The sequence below is a fragment of the Rattus rattus genome, chromosome X (genome assembly GCF_011064425.1).
Source record: "Rattus rattus isolate New Zealand chromosome X, Rrattus_CSIRO_v1, whole genome shotgun sequence".
Taxonomy (NCBI): Eukaryota; Metazoa; Chordata; class Mammalia; order Rodentia; family Muridae; genus Rattus; species Rattus rattus.
The window spans coordinates 128,314,290-128,335,395 of record NC_046172.1 but is presented as its reverse complement, the minus strand read 5'-3'; the positions used below and the strand labels follow the sequence as shown (position 1 = coordinate 128,335,395).

At 44.5% G+C, this 21,106-nt stretch overlaps 1 protein-coding gene and 1 long non-coding RNA gene across 2 annotated transcripts; one reads left to right on the top strand and one right to left on the bottom strand.

The window, feature by feature from the left end:
• Positions 1-48: 48 nt before the first annotated feature.
• On the top strand, positions 49-21,005 carry LOC116888979. Its single transcript, XR_004386356.1, has 5 exons — positions 49-406; positions 1,489-1,553; positions 1,744-1,873; positions 14,395-14,518; positions 20,223-21,005. It is a non-coding gene; the product is annotated as an uncharacterized LOC116888979 (long non-coding RNA).
• Fam50a (family with sequence similarity 50 member A) lies at positions 13,573-20,391 on the bottom strand. Its single transcript, XM_032890200.1, has 13 exons — positions 20,160-20,391; positions 18,863-18,947; positions 18,662-18,761; positions 18,048-18,193; positions 16,465-16,541; positions 16,268-16,334; positions 15,743-15,804; positions 15,503-15,579; positions 14,772-14,826; positions 14,543-14,591; positions 14,378-14,448; positions 14,140-14,250; positions 13,573-13,753 (listed from the first exon to the last, which is right to left on the bottom strand). The coding sequence occupies exons 1-13, from the start codon at positions 20,268-20,270 to the stop codon at positions 13,745-13,747; spliced, it is 1,020 nt and encodes a 339-aa protein (XP_032746091.1). The 5' UTR covers positions 20,271-20,391; the 3' UTR covers positions 13,573-13,744.
• Positions 21,006-21,106: the final 101 nt, after the last annotated feature.

The window sequence follows — 21,106 nt, the reverse complement described above, 5'->3', positions numbered from 1 at the left end:
ACCACACCGGGAGGGGGCTCTCAGAGAGGGCGGACGGGGGACCTAAAAGGCAGAGCTCGTGGTGGGGTGGGAGGCCGCTGGTCCCTGTGGCCCAGGACTCTAATGCACAGAGCAAACCTCTCATTGTGTCTCTGGGGATCCTTTCCTGAGAAACAGTCCCCTTCGCTCAATGGCTGAGTCCTAGGCGCCGGCCTCACTACACCCCCATCTCCCTGCCTGCTGCCTCCAGCAACCCTGGAATCCGTGCGCGGCCGAGCCACACCCCCTTGGGCCTGGAGCGCGCGCCTCCAGCAGCCCCTGGCCACCTGCTAAGGTCACAAGATTTTGCTTTGGCTGGCCCATCTAAACCGCACGAGCAAAGATTGCACCCTAACTCAGGACTCTTTCCCCAATGGTCCGTAAATTGGTGAGCTAATGACATGCAAATACCTGCCACGAAGCTTGGAGTACTGCAACTTATAGCTGTTTTCACCTAGTTCTTTCCTCAGCAAGTCACCATGACTCTGAATCTGCTGAATCTGGGATTCAATTCCATTGCTTTCTTTTCTCTTTTTTTCTTTCATTTCTTTTCCCTTTAGTACAGAGTGGCCTCGAATTGACTACCCTTTTGCTTCATCCTCCTAATCACTATGGGTTTGTGCCCCCACATCTGCATTTTTTCCATGTTGCTTTGAGATAGTGCCTCCTACTGTGCCCTAGGCTGACCTTGAATTTACAGTGATCCTCCAGCTTCACCTTCCCATGTTCTGGAATTAAAGATTATTTTCCACAGGTACAGCTGTCCTTTGTGTGTGTGCGCACACGCACATACCCAAGAAGACCAGCACAGGGCATTAGACACCATAGAGCTGGAGTTAAAAGCAGTTGTGAGCCACTGGATGAGTGCTAGGAACTCAAATCTATGCGACAGTAGCAAGTGCTTTTAACCATTGAGCCATCTTTCTAACCTCTTTTCTCCCCTTGTAAACAGCTTTATTGAGATATAATTCACTTTTCATATGAGTCGTGCGTTTAATGTACACAGACAATTCAGTGGCATTTTAATATAATCCCTAAAGATGTGTGTGTATGTATGTGTGTGTGTATGTATGCATGCATTATGTGTGTGTTTGTTTGTGTGTGTGTGTGTGTGTGAGTGTGTGTGTGTGTGTGTGTGTGTGTGTATATCTCCAAGCTCTGGGAAGCACTCATGCCCTTACTGACTGTGGAGTTGCCTCTTAAGGATATCTCACAGAAATGGAATCATACAATATAAATGTATGTAGTTAGGCTGGAGAGATGGCTCAGTGGTTAAGAGCACTGACTGCTCTTCCAGAGGTCCTGAGTTCAATTCCCAGCAACCCCATGGTGGCTCACAACCATCTGTAATGAGATCCGATGCCCTCTTCTGGTGTGTCTAAAGACAGCTACGGTGTACTCATATGAATAAAATAAATCTTTAAAAAACGTATGTAGTTTATGTCCATTCATTCATTTAATATTTCCAAGATTTTTCAGAGTTGTACCATGGATCAAGACTTGCTTTTGGGGCCAAATAATATCCTGTTGCATGGGTAAGCCATGTTTTATTTATTCTTTTATCAAGTGATAATTTTTGAATTGTTTTTCTCTTTAGGCTGTTTGCTTAATATTACTTTTGATGGTTTGTAGGTGCTTGGGCCAGGGAGTGGCACTATTAGGAGTTGTAGCCTTGTTGGAATAGGTGTGTCACTGTAGGTATGGGCTTTAATGCCTTTGTCCTAGATGCATGGATGTCATTTTCTGCTGGCTACCTTTGGAACAAGAGGTGGAACTCTCAGCTCCTCCTGCATCATGCCTGCCTGGGTGCTGCCATGCTCCCACCTTGATGACAATGGATTGAACCTCTGAACCTGTAAGCCAGCTCCAATTAAATGTTGTCCTTGTAAGACTTGCATTGGCCATGGTGTCTGTTCACAGCAATAAAGCCCTAAGACATTACTAGAAACATTTCAAGTCATTGTTTGTTTATAGATATGATCATATAGCTCAGGCTGTTGTTGAATTCCTATTCTTCCTACCTTTACCACCTTCCAAAAATTGGGATTACACTTCTTTTGTATTCATGTGTGTGAGTATGTGAGTGTAGAAAGCATCTGTACCCTTGTACACATGCATGGGGCCAGATCAGAACACTTGATGTCTTCTGCTCTTTGACTTATTGTCATTTGTCTCTGCTCCTCCAAAGTTGTGTCTGTGGATGTATGCCTATGTTTGACTTTTACATATGTGCTGAGAATTCAAATCATTTTCTCATGCTTATAGAGCAAAGGTTCTGACCTGCTGAACCATCTCCCCAAACCTTCTTTTAGCATTTTTGAGACACTTTCTATGTAGCTCTGTAATTCACTGGAATGTAGACCAACATTCTAGGTTGTCTTTAAACTTTCAGTAATCTTCCTGTCCCTGCCTTCCAAATTCTAGGGTTAGAGGTATTTAATATCACACCTGGCTCCTCTTTTCAGTTTTTACATTAAGAGAGAGTCTGAATAAGTTGCCCTGGTTGGTCTTAAACTCACTCTGTATCCCAGAGTGGCCTTAAACATGTAGTCTTCCTGCCTCAGCCTCAAGAGTAATTGGAATTATAGGTGTGAAGCACAAGTTCCAGATGTGCTGTTTTGAGATGGTGTATAGCCCAGGCTTGTCTTTTTTGTTTTCTTTTGTCTTTTTTAGTTTCTATACTATTGATTGAACCTAGAACTTTGGGCATACTAGGCAAATGCTTTACTACTGAGTTAGATTTTCAGTCTTGGTGAGGATAACATATGCATGTGGTAGGCATGCATGTGCATATGTATGTTTTTCATGGGTGGGGACACACAAATGTGGGGACCAGAGGTCAATGTCAAATGTCTTCCCCAAGTATGTTCCACCTTATATATTGAGGTTTCTTATGATAACAGAAAATTTGCCAATTCAGCTAGTCTGGCTAACCAATTTGCCCAAGGGATCCCATCTTTGCACTAGGATTCTAGGTGGGCTGCCATGCTCGACAGGCTTCATGTGGATTCTGGGGATTTGAACTCCAATCCTCACACTTGCACAGAAAGTATTTTCTTGCACTGAGCAACTTATCCCATGTATGGGATGTATGTATGTATGTATGTATGTATGTATGTATATATTTATTTATTTGGGATTTTAAAGACAGGGTCTCACCATATAACCCTAGCTGTCTGAACTCACTTTGTAGACCAGCCTAGCCTCAAACTCATAGAGGTCTGCCTGCCTCTTCTGCCTGAATGCTGGGATTAAGTTCATCGTTACACCTGATCTTTTTAATTTTTAAGACAAATGTCTTGGGGGTTGGGATTTAGCTTCAGTGGTAGAGCGCTGCCTAGGAAGCGCAAGGCCCTGGGTTCGATCCCCAGGCCCGAAAAAAAAAAAAAGACAGTGTCTTAGTACTTGTCCAGGCTAGTTTTCAATTCACACTGTAGCCTACCAAGGCTTTGAATTCTTGATCTTCCTGACTCAACCTTTTGATTAGCAGGGATTACAAACCTGCTCTACCTCAAAGTGTTTTTTTTTTAACTTTAAGATTTATTTATTTTATTATTTTATATATATGATTGCTTTTTCTGTATTTCTATATGTGTTCCACATACAAGGATGCTGCTCTTGGAGATCAGAATAAGTCATCACATCCCCTGGGACTGGAGTTACAGACAGTTGTGAGCTGTCATGTGGGTGCTGGGGATTGAACCCTGGTCCTGTACAAGACCAGCAAGTGTCTTACCTGCTGAAACAAGTCTCCAGCACTGCTCTCAAATTCTTTTATCCTCCTTGCCTTTTAGCTTTTTTTTTTTTTTTTTTTTCTTTTTTCGGAGCTGGGGATCTGAACCCAGGGTCAAAGTTGCTAGGCAAGCGCCTACCACTGAGCCAAATCCTCAACCCCTTTGCCTTAGCTTTTCAACTGCTGGAATCATAGGCATGTTTCACCATCCAGAAAGAATGAATTTTACTTTTTAAACTTTTAAAAATGTATATGTATGTATTATTTGCCTGCATCTATATGTACTGTGAGCATGCAGTATTCTGAGTGCAGAGGAGGGCACTGGAATTATAGACAATAATCAGCCACCATGTGGGCGCTCAGAATCAAACCCAGATCCTCTGGATGAGCAGCCAATGCTCTTAACCACTGAGCCATCTCTCCAGCTCCAAGAATTAATTTTATAATGGATATTGCCAGTTTCTGATTGCCAGTATGCACCAAGACATTCAGATCCCTTTTATTTTTTTTTACTTACTTATTTAGGCCTCTGTGGTGTGTGTGTGTGTGTGTGTGTGTGTGTGTGTGTATACATATGCCACAGTGTATTATGGATGTCAGAGGATAACTTAATTTGTATGAGTCAGTTCTTTCCTTCTATCACGCGGCTCCCATGGATTGAACTCAGGTTATCAGGCTTGGTGGCAAACATATTTACCATAGTTTGTTTTCTGACAATATGGATATCAATATGTAGCCCCAGCTATCCTCAGACTCATAGTGATAGTTCCTGCTTCAGTCTTCTGAGTAACGGGATTACATATTTGTGCAACTATGCCCAGATTTTTAAATTATTTATGTATCTATTTATTCACCTAGGGGGTTTTAAGGCATGGTTTTATGAATACCAGGTTAGCCTTGAACCCACTATGTGGCCAAGACTGCCTTGAACTCCTGATTTTCCTGCATTCTACTTTCTGAGTTCTTGGCCTAAAGATGCATGGCTCTATATTGACTCTCCATATTCTTTTTAATTTTATCTTTTGAAATTCTTTCTGTCTCCCCAGCCTATATTTCTTCTAGCAAAGGATCTTTGATTACATGCTGAACATTCATGACTCTTGTGTGTTTGAATGTCTGGATTTGTTGTCTTCCTAAAAAGAGTATTAGACATTGGCAGGTGGTTAAGTTATTAGATGCACATAATCCTTTCTTCGGTCTGTTTTTAAGCTTTGGTAGAGCAAATCTAGAATGTTTTTACCACCAGTCAGTATAACCCTGTTTCTAAGGTGTGACCCTTCTTTTTAGAGAGGCTAATCACTTCCTGGATTTTCACCCTATGTACATTTAGTTCAATTTTCAATCTGAAATAAAGCCAGGCATGGTGGCTCAAACCTGGAATCTAGGCTACCTACATAGCAAGACCCTGTCTCAAAAACAAACAAGAAACCAGAAACAAACCTCTAAAACTCATGGGGACAGAGATATATAATAAATATGCAAGGGTGTGCTTTGGATGAGCTGTAGAGTGCTTCCCTACTGTATTCCTAGGTTCATAGAGGCAGAGAAAGAAAGAGAGTCTGCAGGAGTTATTCTTGGATAATTATTAGTACATCAATCACTCCCTTTACAATATTGAATTACAGAAGAACTTTTTTTATTTATTTTATTTTATTGGTTATTTAATTTATTTACATTTCAAATGTTATCCCCTTTCCCAGTTAAACCCCCTATCCCCTCCCCGAGCTATCCCCTTTCCCATCCCCCTGCTTCTGTGAGGATGCCCTCCCCACCTGCCCACCCTCCTGCTCAGCACCCTAGCATTCCCCTATGCTGGATCATCAAGTCTTCACAGAACCGAGGGGCTGCAGAGGATCTTTCTAATGTACAAACCATAAGACCAAAAGGACAAACAGGAAAATAATTTTTTCTTAGGTTTTCTGGGATGAGGAGCTGGCTCAGTGAATAAAAGTCTTGATATATAAGCAAGAGGAACAGAATCCATACCCCCAACACACATATAAGTGCTGCATGGGTGTAGTTCTCCTATAATGCCAGCACTCAGAAATCAGAGACAGGAGTTCCCCAGAACAAGCTGGCTAACCAGACTAGCCATACCAGTGAGTACTGACTTCATTTGCAGACAATGCTTCAATGAATAAAGTGAAGAATCACAACCTAAGATACATGAAAAACCAAGAAAATGTTTATATTACATGGTACAAAGACTATTTTTCCTCATACATGGAAGGTACCTAGATTCTGGATTTTTTTTTAAAGATATAGGGCTAGAGAAATGACTCATTAGTTTAGAACACTTACTGTTATTGCAGAGAACCTGGATTTGCTTCTGAGTACCTTTTTGGTAACTCAAAACCATTTGTAACTCCACTTAACACCCTATTCTGGCCTCTGTGAATATCTACCTACATGCAAACAAAACCCTTATACATATGAAACAAATAAATCTAAAAAATTTTTTTAGAGAGGCTAACAATATCATTTAATGGATCAATGGTAAAGGCACTTGCTGCCACATCTGAGGACCTGAGTTTGATTATTATTTTTTTTGGTTCTTTTTTCGAGCTGGGGACCGAATCAGGGCCTTGCGCTTTCCTAGGCAAGCCGCCACCACTGAGCTAAATCCCAACCCCGATTATTTTTTTAAGATATTTGTTTATTATATATAAGTACACTATCACTGTCTTCAGACACACCAGAAGAAGGCATCAGATCCCATTACAGATGGTTGTGAGCCACCATGTGGTTGCTGGGAATTGAACCCAGATCCTCTGGAAGAGCAGCCAGTGCTCTTAACTACTGAGCCATCCCTCCAGCCCCTGAGTTTGATTCTTACAACCCCTATATATAAAGGAAGAATGGAATCCTGTAAGTTGTCCTCTGATCCACATATGCACTATGATAATATTCATACTCACACACATACACACTCAGACACAGATGCAGAAACATAACAAACAAACAAAAAGATCCCCAAACTTGGCATGGTGGTGCATGTCTATAGTCCCCATACTAGGAAGGTAGAGTCAGGAGGATCAGGAATTGAAGACCATCCTCAGCTACATAATGACTTCAGGGCCAGTAACATAAGACCTCATTTTAAAACAAACTATATCTGGACAGATGGCTCAGAAATTAAAAGTATTTGCTGCTCTTCCAGAAGACCTCGGTTCAGTTTCCAGCACACATACTGTGTTCATAATCATTTATAAGCCCAGTTCAGGGGATCTTTTGCCCTCTTCCAGCCTCTGCAGGCACTGCACATGCTGCACAAATACACACACAGGCAAAACACCCATACACATAAAATAAAAATAAATAAATCTTCTCTGGGGGGTAGTAGCACAGCTTTAATCCAAGCACTGGAGAGGTAGAGGCAGGTAGAGAAACCCTGTCTCAAACAAACAAACAAGACAAACCTATCAATAAATCATATATATATGTATATATATGTATATATATATGATTTATTGATAGATTTATATATATATTCCTTACACTTCTGCCCCCTAACCACCTGAGGCAGTCAAGAGAGCTGGCCCTGGGGTTATGAGAGCTGGTGAGCTGTCCCTACCCCTCACCAGCTGCAGCACTTGAGAGAGCAGGTCCTGCACCTCAAAAGGGCAATATATTGGAGATGGGCCCTGATAGTGAAGGCAAGGGTGAGACAGCCCAAGGGCAAGAGCCCAAGGGCACTTGCTCATGAGCTGCAGCACTTAGGAGAATGAGCAAGTATCTCGACTGGGCAGCACAATGAAACTTGCTCTGGAGGTATGGGTGCAGGTGAAACACTCTGGGGGCATAACAGCAGGAGGGCAGACCTTGCCTCCAGCTGATGGAGGCATTGGATGGCCTAGATGAGCACTTCTGGAGAGCTCACCCTGGTGGTGTGGATATGGTAGAACCAGAATGCTGATCAACTTAGTTACCACTCAGGTCCAGATCCAAGGCTTTGAGTTGGCCCACCCCCAAATCTACATCATCTGTGAATTGTTGCAGCTTGTGAAAGGGCCAGACGTGCAGATCTAAAGCTGTAAGATCTCAATGGCACAGGGCCACAACAGGATAACTGGGAAGAGAGTCTGTGAACATCTAATATTGATGGTGTGCAAGAAGACAGAGATCTTGAACCAGACCAATGACTCATTGCAATGAACATTTGCAAGTGAAGATGTGTAGACAAAAGATTATACTGTGTGGCGCACTGTGACACACCAGAGCTTCCATGATGAGATATTTTCTAAGCTTTGTTCTGTTTCTTTTTTTCTTTTGAGGGAAAGGTTGCAAGGGCAAAGGCCAGATACGAGAAGACGGAAATAAGTGGGACTGGGATGCATGATGTGAAACTCACAAAGAATCAGTAAGTTTTAAAAACCATCACACTTGAGAAACACTTTCTCTGTGTCTTCCATCTAAGCTTAGCTAATAGATCCAGAGCTTGGCACTCTGTGGGCAAAGCGCAGGGGATCTGGTGCTCTCATACTGCTGTTAGAGTTGCAAAATAGGACAAACCCTGGGAGGAAACTGTCAATATCTGTAATATTTTCTATGCAGCATAACAAACAACACGATATGAAGACATGTAGCTGTTCAGGTATCAAGTAACGCATGTGACCAGGGAAAAGGAGTGTGTAGACAATCTACACTTTGTATACAAAAGTGAGAGGCAGGATACATATTTATATGCTGTTACCTTTGCATAGACAGACAGAATGGAGGATCAATGGGTACATCGCATCCAATCTTTGCTGGGGTCATTATGGGAACAAGACTGGGCCAGAACCCTGTTGCTGGGAATGAATGAGGTACCTTGCTATCTGCTGTCCATGCTGGCTTCCAGCTGACCATTCAAGGTAAATGAGGGGCATAAGAACATTGTATTAGTGACTCTTATTACTATGGCATGCTACCTAAAGAAAAAAACCTTAAAGAATGAAGAGTTTATTTTGGCTCACAGCTTGCAAAACGACCTGGTGATAAGGTATCTGATCACACTGAAGCAGAGAATGATGCACGCTGGTGCTCAACTCATTTTTCTTTCTTTCTTTCCAAAGATTTATTTCATGTATAGGAGTACACTGTAGATGTCTTCAGACACACCAGAAGAGGGCATCAGATCCCATTACAGATGGTTGTGAGTCACCATGTGGTTGCTGGGAATTGAACTCAGGACCTCTGGAAGAGCAGTCGGTGCTCCTCTTAACCATTGAGCCATCTCTCTAGGCCTTTTCTTCTCTTCTCTTCTCTTCTCTTCTCTTCTCTTCTCTTCTCTTCTCTTCTCTTCTCTTTTCTCTTCTCTTCTCTCTTCTCTTCTTCTTCTTCTTCTTCTTCTTCTTCTTCTTCTTCTTCTTCTTCTTCTTCTTCCTTAGTTTAATTTTTTACTCAATTTGGAACCTCAGCCCAAGGGGATGGTGCTGCCCATATTCATGGCAGGTCTTTCCTCTTCAGTTAAATGTCTCTGAAAACACCCTCACAGACACACCTAGCAGTGTCTCCTACATGATTCTGGATTTCATTGTTTTATTTGGTGTTTGAGACAGGGTCTCCTGTAGCTCAGGTTGTCCTCAAACCTACCATGTAACTAAGGATGACCTTAAACTTCTAATCCTCCCATCTCTATCTCCCTAGTTCTGGAATTCTGTGTGCACCGCTAAGTTCACCTAATGGCTTCTTGTTCTTTGAATATCATCCCACTTTCCAGACCTTTATTCCTCTCCCCTATCCCCTGGCTCTTCCTTGTAAGATAGGGTAATGCTTTGCAGCCCATGCTAGCCTCAAATTTTTTTTTTTTTTTTTTAAAGATTTTTATTTATTTTACGTATGTGAGTATACTGTAGAGTGAGTACACTGTAGCTGTCTTCAGACACACCAGAAGAGGGCATCAGATTCCATTACAGATGGTTGTGAGCCACCATGTGGTTGCTGGGAATTGAACTCAGGACCTCTTGAAGAGCAGTCGGAGCTCTTAACCACTGAGCCATCTCTCCAGCCCTAGCCTCAAATTCTTTTTTTTTTTGGTTCTTTTTTTCGGAGCTGGGGACTGAACCCAGGGCCTTGCGCTCCCTAGGCAAACGCTCTAGCCTCAAATTCTTAATTCTCCTGTCCACAACTTCCTATAATCTCATATCATGCTACATGTCAGTGATACCCTTATGCCAAAAAGGCCCCATCATTTTGATTAATTTTTCATTTCTTTGTTGCACACGAGTGATAGGGAATAAGGAATGAGAGTGTTACTTAGTGGCAGAGTACGCTCAAAGAACGTCCAGTACTGCAAAAGAAATAGAACAGGAGAAAAAAAGAAACACGGGAATGAAACCTAAGCAAGCAGAAGACCAATAGCCTCCCTTCTCACTGCACTACCTGTGTATACACTCCAAACCTACCACATCTGTTTCTTCATGAACTCATAAATTTCTAGAACATTGAATGACATCTCCTGGTAGCTCCTCTACTTCATTCTGCAGTCCTCTGTTCTCTTCTGAACTCTACATTTATCTCAGAGAACCTCACAAGGACCTCTGAGACTGGGTCACACCTAGTAAACTCTCCTCAGGCCAGCACCAGCCTCCAAGAATTAAGCTCATGTAGAGACAGTTAAACCCCAGTAGCCACAGCACAGGAATCTGAGGAACTGGCCCCTCTAGTTCTACTCTTCCAGTTTGTCCTCTCTGATGGTTAATGTTGTCAACTTTTCAGGATCTAGAGTCTAGATTCTAGACTTACAAGATCAAGTGAGGTAGGAAACCTCCCTTTGTGGGTATAAGTAGCACCATACTATGGGCCAGAGTCCCAGAATAAATAAAAGAAGGAACTAAGCTGAGTACCAGCTTTCACCTTTCCCTGCTTCCTGTGCAATATGCAATGTGACCACCTCAAGTTCCTGCCACTATGCTTTCTCTGCCATGATGGACACCACCAAATTGTGAGCCAAAATAAACCCCTCCTTCCTTTAAAAAAATTATGTGCATTGCTATTTTTGCCTGCACATATGTGAAGATGTCTGATCCCCTGAATTAGAACTCCAGAGTTGTAAGCTGCCATGTGGGTAATTGGAATAGAAGCCCAGTTCTTTGGAAGAGCAGCTAATATGAAGTACTGAGCCTTCTCTCCCATCTCTCCAGCCCCTTCCATAAGTAGCTTCTGTCAGGAATTATAATGCAACAAGGAATGTAACTAATAGAGCCCAACATTTCAGACAAAGTAATCTTGTGTTCCACCATGGAATAGCATTCTGTGTCTTCATTGGCCACAAGAATATGACCTCTCTAGCCAGGCATGTTGATGTGACTTATTTGATCTCAGCACTCAGGAGGCAGAGACAGGTGGCTCTTTGTGAGTTTGAGGCCAGCATGGTCTACACGGTGAGTCCCATGATAGCCATGGCTACATAAAAAGACCCTGTCTTGGGGCTGGAGAGATGGCTCAGAGGTCCTGAGTTCAATTCCAAGATAACACATGGTGGCTCACAGCCATCTGTAATGGGATCTGATGCCCTCCTCTAGTGTGTCTGAAGTCAGCTACAGTGTACTCACATAGATTAAAAAATACAAAACTCTCGGGTTGGGGATTTAGCTCAGTGGTAGAGCGCTTGCCTAGGAAGGCATAAGGCCCTGGGTTCGGTCCCCAGCTCCAAAAAAAAAAAAACAAAACTCTCAAAAAACAAACAAAAAGTGGCCTCTTTTTTTAAAAAAGACTTATTTATTGTGTGCAGTGTTCTGCCTGCATATATGCCTACATACCAGAAGAGGGTGCCAGATCCCATTACAGATGGTTATGAGCCACCATGTGGTTGCTGAGAATTGAACTCAGGACCTCTGGAAGAGCAGTCAATGCTCTTAACCACTGAGCCATCTCTCCAGCTCAAAAGTGGCCTCTTTTTTCCTTACAGACCCTCATCCTTTTACTCTTGACCCTAAGGACTTCCCAGGCACTAGAGGTTGTTTCCAGGAAATAGATCCTTCCCCATAAAGGCTAGGGATTGAACTTCAAGGATTTCTTTTTCCAGAAGATGCAGGACTAGATAGAGGTAGTTCCTATCTAAGTATAACTTACCCTGGCTCAAGAGTCCCCTGGGCCTCAGATCTATGAGACTGTAGATTCAGGGACTTCAGGGGCTGAAGAAGGAACCTGAGGCACTAATACTTGGATGAGATAGCAGAGAGGGAACTCTCCCCACAGTACCTTCTTTTCTGATGGGTTCTCAAAAAGCAGATTGGAGTTGGTACAAAGGACTAGAAAATTCTCATCCAGGGCTCCCACCAGCATATATCTGGAGTATTAGATAAGGTCTAGCTACCTACTTCAGTGTTCCCCCTAAGGTACCTTGACCTACTTTACCCTCTGTCCTCTTCCAAGTGATATCAGACATCTCTACCATAGGTAAAGGGTCAAGGACATAAGAGCTTCTAGCTAGCAGCAAGGCCTCCTCCAATCATAGCAAACTCACATCGTACCATCAGATATTTGTACTTGCAGAGAAACAAAGTGCTCTCCACAGCACAAACAAGCACCTGGCTTTAAACAAGGAAGGGAATCTCAGCTGACCTTCACGCTTTCCAAGCAGGCCAGAGAACTGGACATTGAGATGTCAGGGCCACTGGTACTAGAGATTGAGGCACACTGCCCACCCCTAGCTGGATTCTGCCCCTGAAGCTGTAACACTGACTATGCAGACTGAGCAGGCTAGACATGGATGTGGCAATTTAACAGTGACTTCAAGGACCCATAGCAGCCGTGAGTGTTGGGACTAGGGAGAAAAGCTGGGAGAGGTTGTTTAGCCAAGACTCTATGGGAAAAGCATCTAGGAAACACAACAGGACGCAAGGACCTGAAAGGAGGCTTAAATAAGTATTCCCTTTCCATTCCAAAGCCCTATCTAAGCCTGAGGATTTGTCCTCATATTAAAGAACAGCATAGCTAGGCAGTGGTGGTGCATGCCTTTAATCCCAGCACTTAGAAGGCAAAGGCAGGTAGATCTGAGTTTGAGGCTAACCTGATCTACAGAGTAAGTTCTAGGACTGGTACGACTATGTCAAGAGAACCTGTCTCAAAAAATAAAATAAAATAAAATGAATGGGTGAAATGAAGAATCCTTTGGTATGGTCTATGGGAGAGGTTGACACAGGATCTTACTCCATAGCTCAGGCTGGCATGGAACTTGCTGTGCAACCCAGGCTAATCTCAAACTCATGATCTTCCTGCTTTTACCTCCCAAGTGCTAGGATTATACATGTACACCACACACCTGGTAAAATGACCAAAATATTCTATAAATATTATTTCAAAAATGTTTTGCAGCTTAGGAGATAGCTCAGTTGATAAAGCTGTTTGCTTTGCAAACATGAGATTATGAGTTTAATCCCCAGAATCCTTATTTTTTAAAGAATTATTTATTTTATGTGAGAACACTTGCTGTCCTCAGACACACCAGAAGAGAGCATTGGATCCCATTATAGATTGTTGTGAGCCACCATGTGGTTGATGAGAATTGAACTCAGGGCCTCTGGAAAGATAGTCAGTGCTCTTAACCACTGAGCCATCTCCCCAGCCCCAGAATCCATATTTTCTAAAGCCCAACACTGATGGTATACATGTGCAATTTCAACACTGAAGAGGTAGAGACAAGTGGCTCCATGGGGTTCAACAACCTGCCATCCTAGTATACTTGGCAAGTTCCAGGCCAATAAAAGATACTCTTATCAAATAACAAAAAAGTTGGACAACAGAATGACAACTGAGGTTGCCTTCTGGTCTTTATATGCCTCCCTCCAACACAAATATGCTATAAAATAAAGCACAGGTTCTTATAATGCAGGCACTCCAACTCCAACATGTGAACTTTTTTATTGTAAAAGGGAAAAGCAGTAATGACAACATCAGGTCAGGAATAGCAACTACCATACTCCCAGAGTGCTCTGCCATGGTCACCTGGAGCCCTGGAGACATGGGGACACGCTGGAGAGAGCCACGGTCATGCCCACTTTTGGATGCTCACCGGATCTGGTGTGAAGAAAAGGGGACATATGTGACAAGGAATGAAAGCCAAGAAATATAATAAGCAGGGTAGGTTAGCGTATCACCCTATTCCCTACCCCCCCCCGCTGTCTGTGTGTGTGTGTGTGTGTGTGTGTGTGTGTGTGTGTGTGTGTGTGGAGTCTTACTATGTAGCCTGGGTGGCTGGAACTTGGGCTCTTCTTGCCTCAACCTTCCTAGTGGTGAAATTACAGGATGTGCCACCATGTCATATTAGTTATTTCTAGTTTCATAACAGGATGATTGCTGGATCACTGAGAACCAGGATGACACCTACTCAGTCCAGCACCAGGACCACTAAGTAGTGCCTTACCAGGACCTGACCTTACTGCCTGCCTTCCCTGTCTTCTTACCGTGTACTTGTCCCATTTCTTCTCTGGGTCATAGGGCTCCCAGCGACTGGCAGGAAAAATGTGTTTGTTCTTCTCATACCAGCTCCTCAGCACCACTTTGCCTGCATGTGACTGAGGAATGAAGGTTGTAAATCAGGGCCATCTTACCTGACCTTGCCTTCCTGTGATTTTTCCTTAAGGTTAACCCCAGACTGGTTCAGGGCACCTTTGCCTGACCAGTACCATGGTACTATCATACCTCATCCTTCTCCACAGTGGCATCACTGAGCAGTCGAACATCATCATGAACATCAAAGTTGAAGAGTGGCCCTATAGGAGAGAAGTAGTAAGCTCAAGGCCATGCTACTGCCCTTCCCAATATGTTGGAGCAAGTTATAAGGTAAACTAAGCTAGAGTCACTCACCACTTTTTCCTCGCGCCTTGGTAACAATGAAGTCATAGAAGCTGTGATGCTAGGAGCAGAGGATGAGAAAGACCAGCTTGATTATCTATCTAGGGTTCTATTACCCACTATTCTCTAGACCCCTACCTGCAGGTAGCACTGCATCCACCAGCCCTGGAAGAGTGCACAGCAGTATGGTAACTCTCCTATGAAACCACAGAGTGCATGACCCAGGGTTGAAGGAACTCACATGGGGGATGATTAAATCCTCCTTGATGTACATGAGCTGTTCCACTCCTGCTGACCTAAGGGAGCAATTGGAGAGGATGAGCAAGTGGAAGTCATCAGAGTTGGCAAAAGGGGCCAGGAAGTGGTAGCCACAGTGCTTTAGGCATTATAGTTTAAGGGAAGCTGTGTAGTTTAATGAACCACAGTGGCCTCCACTTCTGGACCATTGCACCTAAGCTCTCTACAGCAAAAAGGTAAGAAAAAGGAGCACAGGGGCTGGAGAGATGGCTCAGGGCTGGAGAGATGGTTCAGCAGTTAAGAGCCCCCACTGCCTCCCAGACGCCATGAGTTCAATTCCCCAGCAACCACATGGTGGCTCACAACCATTTGTAAAGAGATCAGATGTCCCTTCTGATGTGTCTGAAGACAGCTACAGTGTACTTATATATAATAAATGAATAAATCTTTAAAAAAAAGAAAGGGTTGGGGATTTAGCTCAGTGGTAGAGCGCTTGCCTAGGAAGCGCAAGGCCCTGGGTTCGGTCCCCAGCTCCGAAAAAAAGAACCAAAAAAAAAGAAAAAAAAAAAAAAAGAAAGAAAAAGGAGCATAGCTCTTCTCTTTGAGGCGTACAGTGCCCAGAATTGCATCTTTCCAGCTGTGGAGCAGTCAGCAGGGTTGTCTGATACCCTGGCTGGGAAAACAGGCTCTTTACAGATGCACAGCACAGGCATACATAGAGCATTCTGTGCTCACCTGAGCTCACTGAAGTCTTTCCGCAAGATCTCTAGTGCTTTTTGCAGGAACTGCTGCATCGTGTTGCCCTTCTTCATCTGCAGAAGTAGGTATACTTCGAGTTGAGAAGGACAAACAATAGCCCAAAGAAATGCTCCCAAGAAAGCAGAGATCAACTCTGCTACCCCCAGAGTTTCCCAAGTCAAGATTTTCAGTTACTTTCTATTGAATTCAAGCCAAGGAAGGCCTTCTACTGCCTACCTTAACAGTGCGCCGGTGCCCAGAGCCATCCCAGTAACTAAAGGTGATTTCAATCTCTTCACCTACAAAGAAAAATTGCCTTAGCCAGGTGGTAGTGCAAGCATTTAATCTCAGCACTCTGAAGGCAGAGGCAGAGAGAGAGAGGCAGAGGCAGGCAGATCCCTAAATTCAAGGCCAACCTGGTCTATAGAGTGGGTTATAGGATAGCTACAGCTACATAGAAAAACCCTGTTCCAAAAAACAAAACAAAACAAAACAAAACAAACAAAACAAAATGAGTTGCCTCTTGGTCTCCAGATCTGAGCTTAGAGTTTCTTTGGTGTACATAGGTACATTCCTTGGGGTATTTGCAAGAAAACTGTTTGGGCCTTAGCCCTGTTCTTTCACTGCCCAACACTGGACCACACAATTGGGTTTCAAACTAGCCATGTAGCTAAAGATGACCTTAAATTTCAGACTCTCTTGCCTCAGTCTCCTGAGTGCTGGGTGACAGGCCAAGCCACCATATGTAGCTATAGCACTCACTCTTGATTTTCTCTTGCTTGGCTTCCCATTCCTGGCGCAGCTCTTCCCGAAGCCGATTCTCCTCCTCCTAAGGCAAAATGGAGAAAAGATGAGATTCAGGGCTGTTCTAGGCGCAGCATTAACCTATTCCTGGGCCAGCATCTCCACCAAGTTCATGATTAATACCAAAGTCAGTACCAGGGCCAGGCAGTTTTTACCTCCCGATCCCGGTCAGGCAAGAAGCTTGTATCCACATCAGGGTTCTTCCCCAATTTCTTTTTCTTTGTGGTGATCTCTAAAGCAAACAAGACAAAGAACATCTTAATTTTCAGAAAATAATTCTTTGGGTTTGTTTTATAGACATAATCACATTTATGTAGCCCTGGCTGTCCTGGAACTCTCTATGTAGAGCAGGGAAGGCTCAAACTCACAGAGATTTGCCTGCCACTGTCTCCCAAATCCGAAGATCAGTGTACCACCATGCCTGGCCTGAAAATGATTTTGATCTCATAAACCTATATAAGGTCTCTCAGGCTCTTGGAGCTTGCTTTAAGAACTACTGACTTGGGGTTGGGGATTTAGCTCAGTGGCAGAGCGCTTGCCTAGCAAGCACAAAGGCCCTGGGTTCGACCCCCAGCTCCAAAAAAAAAAAACAAAAAAAAAAAACAAAACCTACTGACTTGTACAGCTATGGTAGCACATACCATTAATCCCAGCACTTAAAAGATTAGAGCCAGGTAGATCTAAGTTTAAGCCCAGATTGTTATACCCAGTGAGTGCCAGATATGCCACAACCACAGAGAAACCCTTTCTTAAAAAGAAAGAAAACAAACAAAACCAAAACTAACAACATAGATGATAAATAGTAAGCATGAACTAAACAACAACAAAAATGTCAGGGCCTTGGGTGTCCAGGTCCTTGCTAAGACCCCAAAATGAAATCTCCAGATGGAAGTGGAAAACACAACAGGCTGTGCTTTTCAAAAGCTCCAGAGAACTAGATGATGTGACACACACCTGTAATCCTAGCACTCAGAAGGCTGAGGCAAAAGCAGTGAAATTTGGAGGCCAGCCTAGGATGTATAAGACTATCTAAAAAAAAAAACCCAGCAATACACAGTGAGGCTGACAACCTTTCTACTAGACAGCTCCTAAGGTGGATGCAGGATAACTATCACGGCCAGTTTGAGCTACGTGAGACCGTCTCAAAATAAATGAAGTAAACAAAACACTACTTGCCACATATACCCCTGAGCACTACTGAATATGTATCTAGCTAAACAAGATGTAATGGTATTATTTCACATACTGCTGGGTTAAATGTACTGCCAAAATTACGGTGGAAGGGAGCAGTATAGCAATTTCCCCTGTGCTGTAGGGAAAACAGCAATTCTGAATGTCTTGAGTCCATACTGACCCTGTGGCCCAGACAGGAACAAAACAGATATGTATACATAGGGCTGCATATGGAGACACAGAATTTCAGCAGGTTCGATCAAATTTACCAATCACAATTAATCACTGCCCAGTGGCTGCTTGTGGTGAGCAGTTACCATACATGACTTATTTCAGGAAGTGTTAGCAGGCAATTCTAGTCCAGATTATATTCTCCCCTCCTCAGTTTATCCTATGTGCTCTAAGAACAGCTTCTGAATCCTTTTAGACCAGCAGCTAGTAGCCTAGCTCTGATTCAGTCTCCTGGTGACTGAAGCTAAAAAAAAAAATGAGTGTGCTTCTTCCTTTGCTGGCCCAAATGTCAGTCCAAATGCCAGAACAGAGCTCTGGTTGGCAGTGGTCTCACCTTCCCTCTCCAGTTCTTCCTCATACATGGCCATCTCTTCTTCCTCTTCACCTCCCTCCTCTTCTTCCTCCAAGGTGAAGGACAGGCTAGAGATCTTCCGTTTGGCCTCCTTCTTGCGCTCCTTCTCTCGAAGCTTCTCTAGCTTCCTACCAAGGCATGGGTGTCCATCATGCCCCATGTTCCTGCCCTGAGGCCCCTTCCCTGACCCAGAGCCACTGTGTGCCTAGCATGGGGTCCACCCAGCATAGGCTGGATCTCCCCAGCACCCCAGAGGGATTCTATTTGCTCTAGGTACTTCAAGCTCAAGGGCAGTACTCTGATTATGACACATCAAGCATGGGACAGAAAGGAATGGGGACAATGCAGGCTGTTCAGGCACCCAGTAAAAAGAAAGGGCTCAGAAAGGACTCACCACCTTTACAGAGGAACAGAAAGAAAGATAAACCTGGAAAGTGAGAACCAGTGTGGAGCTCAATAGATACCACAACTGCTCCCAAAGCAGGAAATGGGTTCTCCCTGTGGAATGGGAATGGGAACAGCCTGACCCACCCCCAGGAGTTCCCAAGCACTAAGCTGCACTGTAAGGGGAGAGCTGCTGAGGATGGGGGACTCACAGCTGTAGCTCCTTTGACTGTTCCTTTTTTGCCAGCTGCTTTTCTCGCTCCTTCACCAGTGCCTCCTGTTTGGCCTTCATGTCATTCAGGGTCACAAGACCTGTGAGGCAAGAAGACATGGAGGAAAGCCTAGTCACCCAGGGCCAGCAAAGGAGTGACCCCCCTGGGTCTGGAAGAAGGTGGTACATGTGTCCTGCTCACCCACAGTACTGGACTTGAGCTCTGCTTCCACAGCATCATAGTGTGCAGAGAACTTCTTGTCAATGTTAGATTTCATTATGTTCTCCTGCAGAGGAGGGACATATCAGTGAGGACCATCTACCACTGCACTATGGAAGTGACAGAGTGGTTGTGGGTCTTAGATCCTAGTCCTAGATTTGTGCCTACACATGCTATAATATGATCTTAGAAGAAAGACACCTCCCTTTTCTGAGTGGGGGAGTCCATGAAGCTAGGAGGTCTAAAGGAACTAAACGAGGTCCTTTCCTTGGCATCCCTGAACTGCTCTGCACACCCCCCTTCAGGTTTCCTGCTAGGGACTAGTACTCCCTCAGTAGCCTGTAGCCACCACCCTACTCACCTTTGGCCTTTTTCCTACCCAGTCTTTAAGGTGAAGTTCTTGAGACCCAAGTCATGGGATTTCAGAAAGAGATAAATGGAATAAAAAAAAAAAAAAAAAAGAGGGATCAAAATGTCCAAACCCCGGAATTCTCCATTTTGGCCCAGGATGCTGTCAGCAGCTTTCCAGAAGACCACTGTTCAGCCTGGATCCATATTAGTAAGTGCCCTGTAGGTACTCTGAAGGGACTTCCAAATGAGTAGCCAGCAGAGATATACCTCCAGCTGCCACTGAGGCAATGAGGTTAGAGCTGGAGGACTACGTGTCTATACAAGCATAGCTGAGGGTTGATAATACCTCCATCTTTAGAGTGGTTTGGGGGTTTGGCTTCTCACTTCCCCAGACAGGGCCTGCTTTCACCTGGAGAACTAAGACCCTGCCTTTTTCAGAAGTCTTGCCAAAGAATCGAGCTGAGGTCAGCTTGGTACCATGCCCCTGAATCCAGTGACCACTCACTGAAGAAGCCCTGGGAGAAGCTCTAGAATTCTGGGATGCTAAAGGCTCTGTAATGAGTGAGACTCAGTGGCATACCCCTGTGCCTCTCCACAGGAGGCGAGGTCTTCCCAATAAGCATTGGAAGGCTAGGAACATGAACTACGTAGCTCTATACTCAGGAGGAGTGCCAGGGAGTCTCACCAAGAATCACTGACTGTGGCTCTCAATCTCTGACATGGATCAACACTGAGCCCATTTTACAGATCAGACTGTCTCGGCTGACTTCTGTTACCAGAGATGCACAGCAAGTCTCGCCACCAACGCGAGGCCCGCCCTCCGGGCTCTCCTAGCCCGCCGTTGAGGTCTCCTAAAGACAAGTGGCAGGAGACCGCCAGGGGGCCCGCGCAGAGCGCAAGCTCTGAGGTGCCCCGGCCTGGCCCACACCTCTGCAATCCTCTGCTTCATCTGCTCCATTTGCTCACGCTGCTTCTCTCTCTTCTTCATTAGGTGCATGGCACGTCCCGCCTCACTTGCAGCGCCCTTGTACTGAGCCATGGTGGCAGCGGCGGTTTCAGCGGCGGCGGCGGCAGCAACAGCGGCAACAGTGACTTTCGCCTGAAGAAATCCTGGCAGTGAAGGCGACGTCCGTGGCGGCGGCAATTTAGTCAGCTGATACGTGACGTCACCACCCGGGAACGTGCAGACGCCGGCCCTGCCCTACGCCCGCGGCTCTGACACGTGATCTCACCTCGCCCCGCCCCACAGGAGGCTGAGTTCATCCCACATCGTGTACTGCGAAATGGAGCTGGGTCCTCTATCTTCCTGTCTGTCCTCAAAGTTAAATGCTATATTAAGCTGGACCTCCAGTCCTCCTAACTTCCTTCTGTTGGCCCCAAGGCTAAGCGCACTGCTCCCTGTTTGACTGATGAAACTCTTTGCCCCTTCCCGCGGAGGCTGATTTTCCCTGCTTGGTCAAACACAGACGCTATTTGGCTGCTTGGATTTTTTTTTTACTATCATCCAAGGCTAGGTCCAGGTACCTCTGTTTTCCCAGGACTGGGACTCCTGATACCCTCTCCTCTTAAAAATTTGTGTGAGGTAGAAGAGATGGCTCAGGCAATGATGGGTACTGGATATTCTTCCAAAGGACCCAGGATCGATCCCCAGCACCCAAATAACTCACAACGAACTGTAACTCCAGTTCCTGTAGATACTGGCCTCTGCAGGCAGCAGATATGCAAGTTGTGCACATCCATCTAGGCAAAACAGCAATACATATAAAATTTTAAATGTGTTTATATGTGTGTGCACAAGCTACTGAACATGTGCAGAGGTTATATTGCAGTCAGTTTTTTCCTTCCCCCTTTACATGGGCTCCAAAGATCAAACTC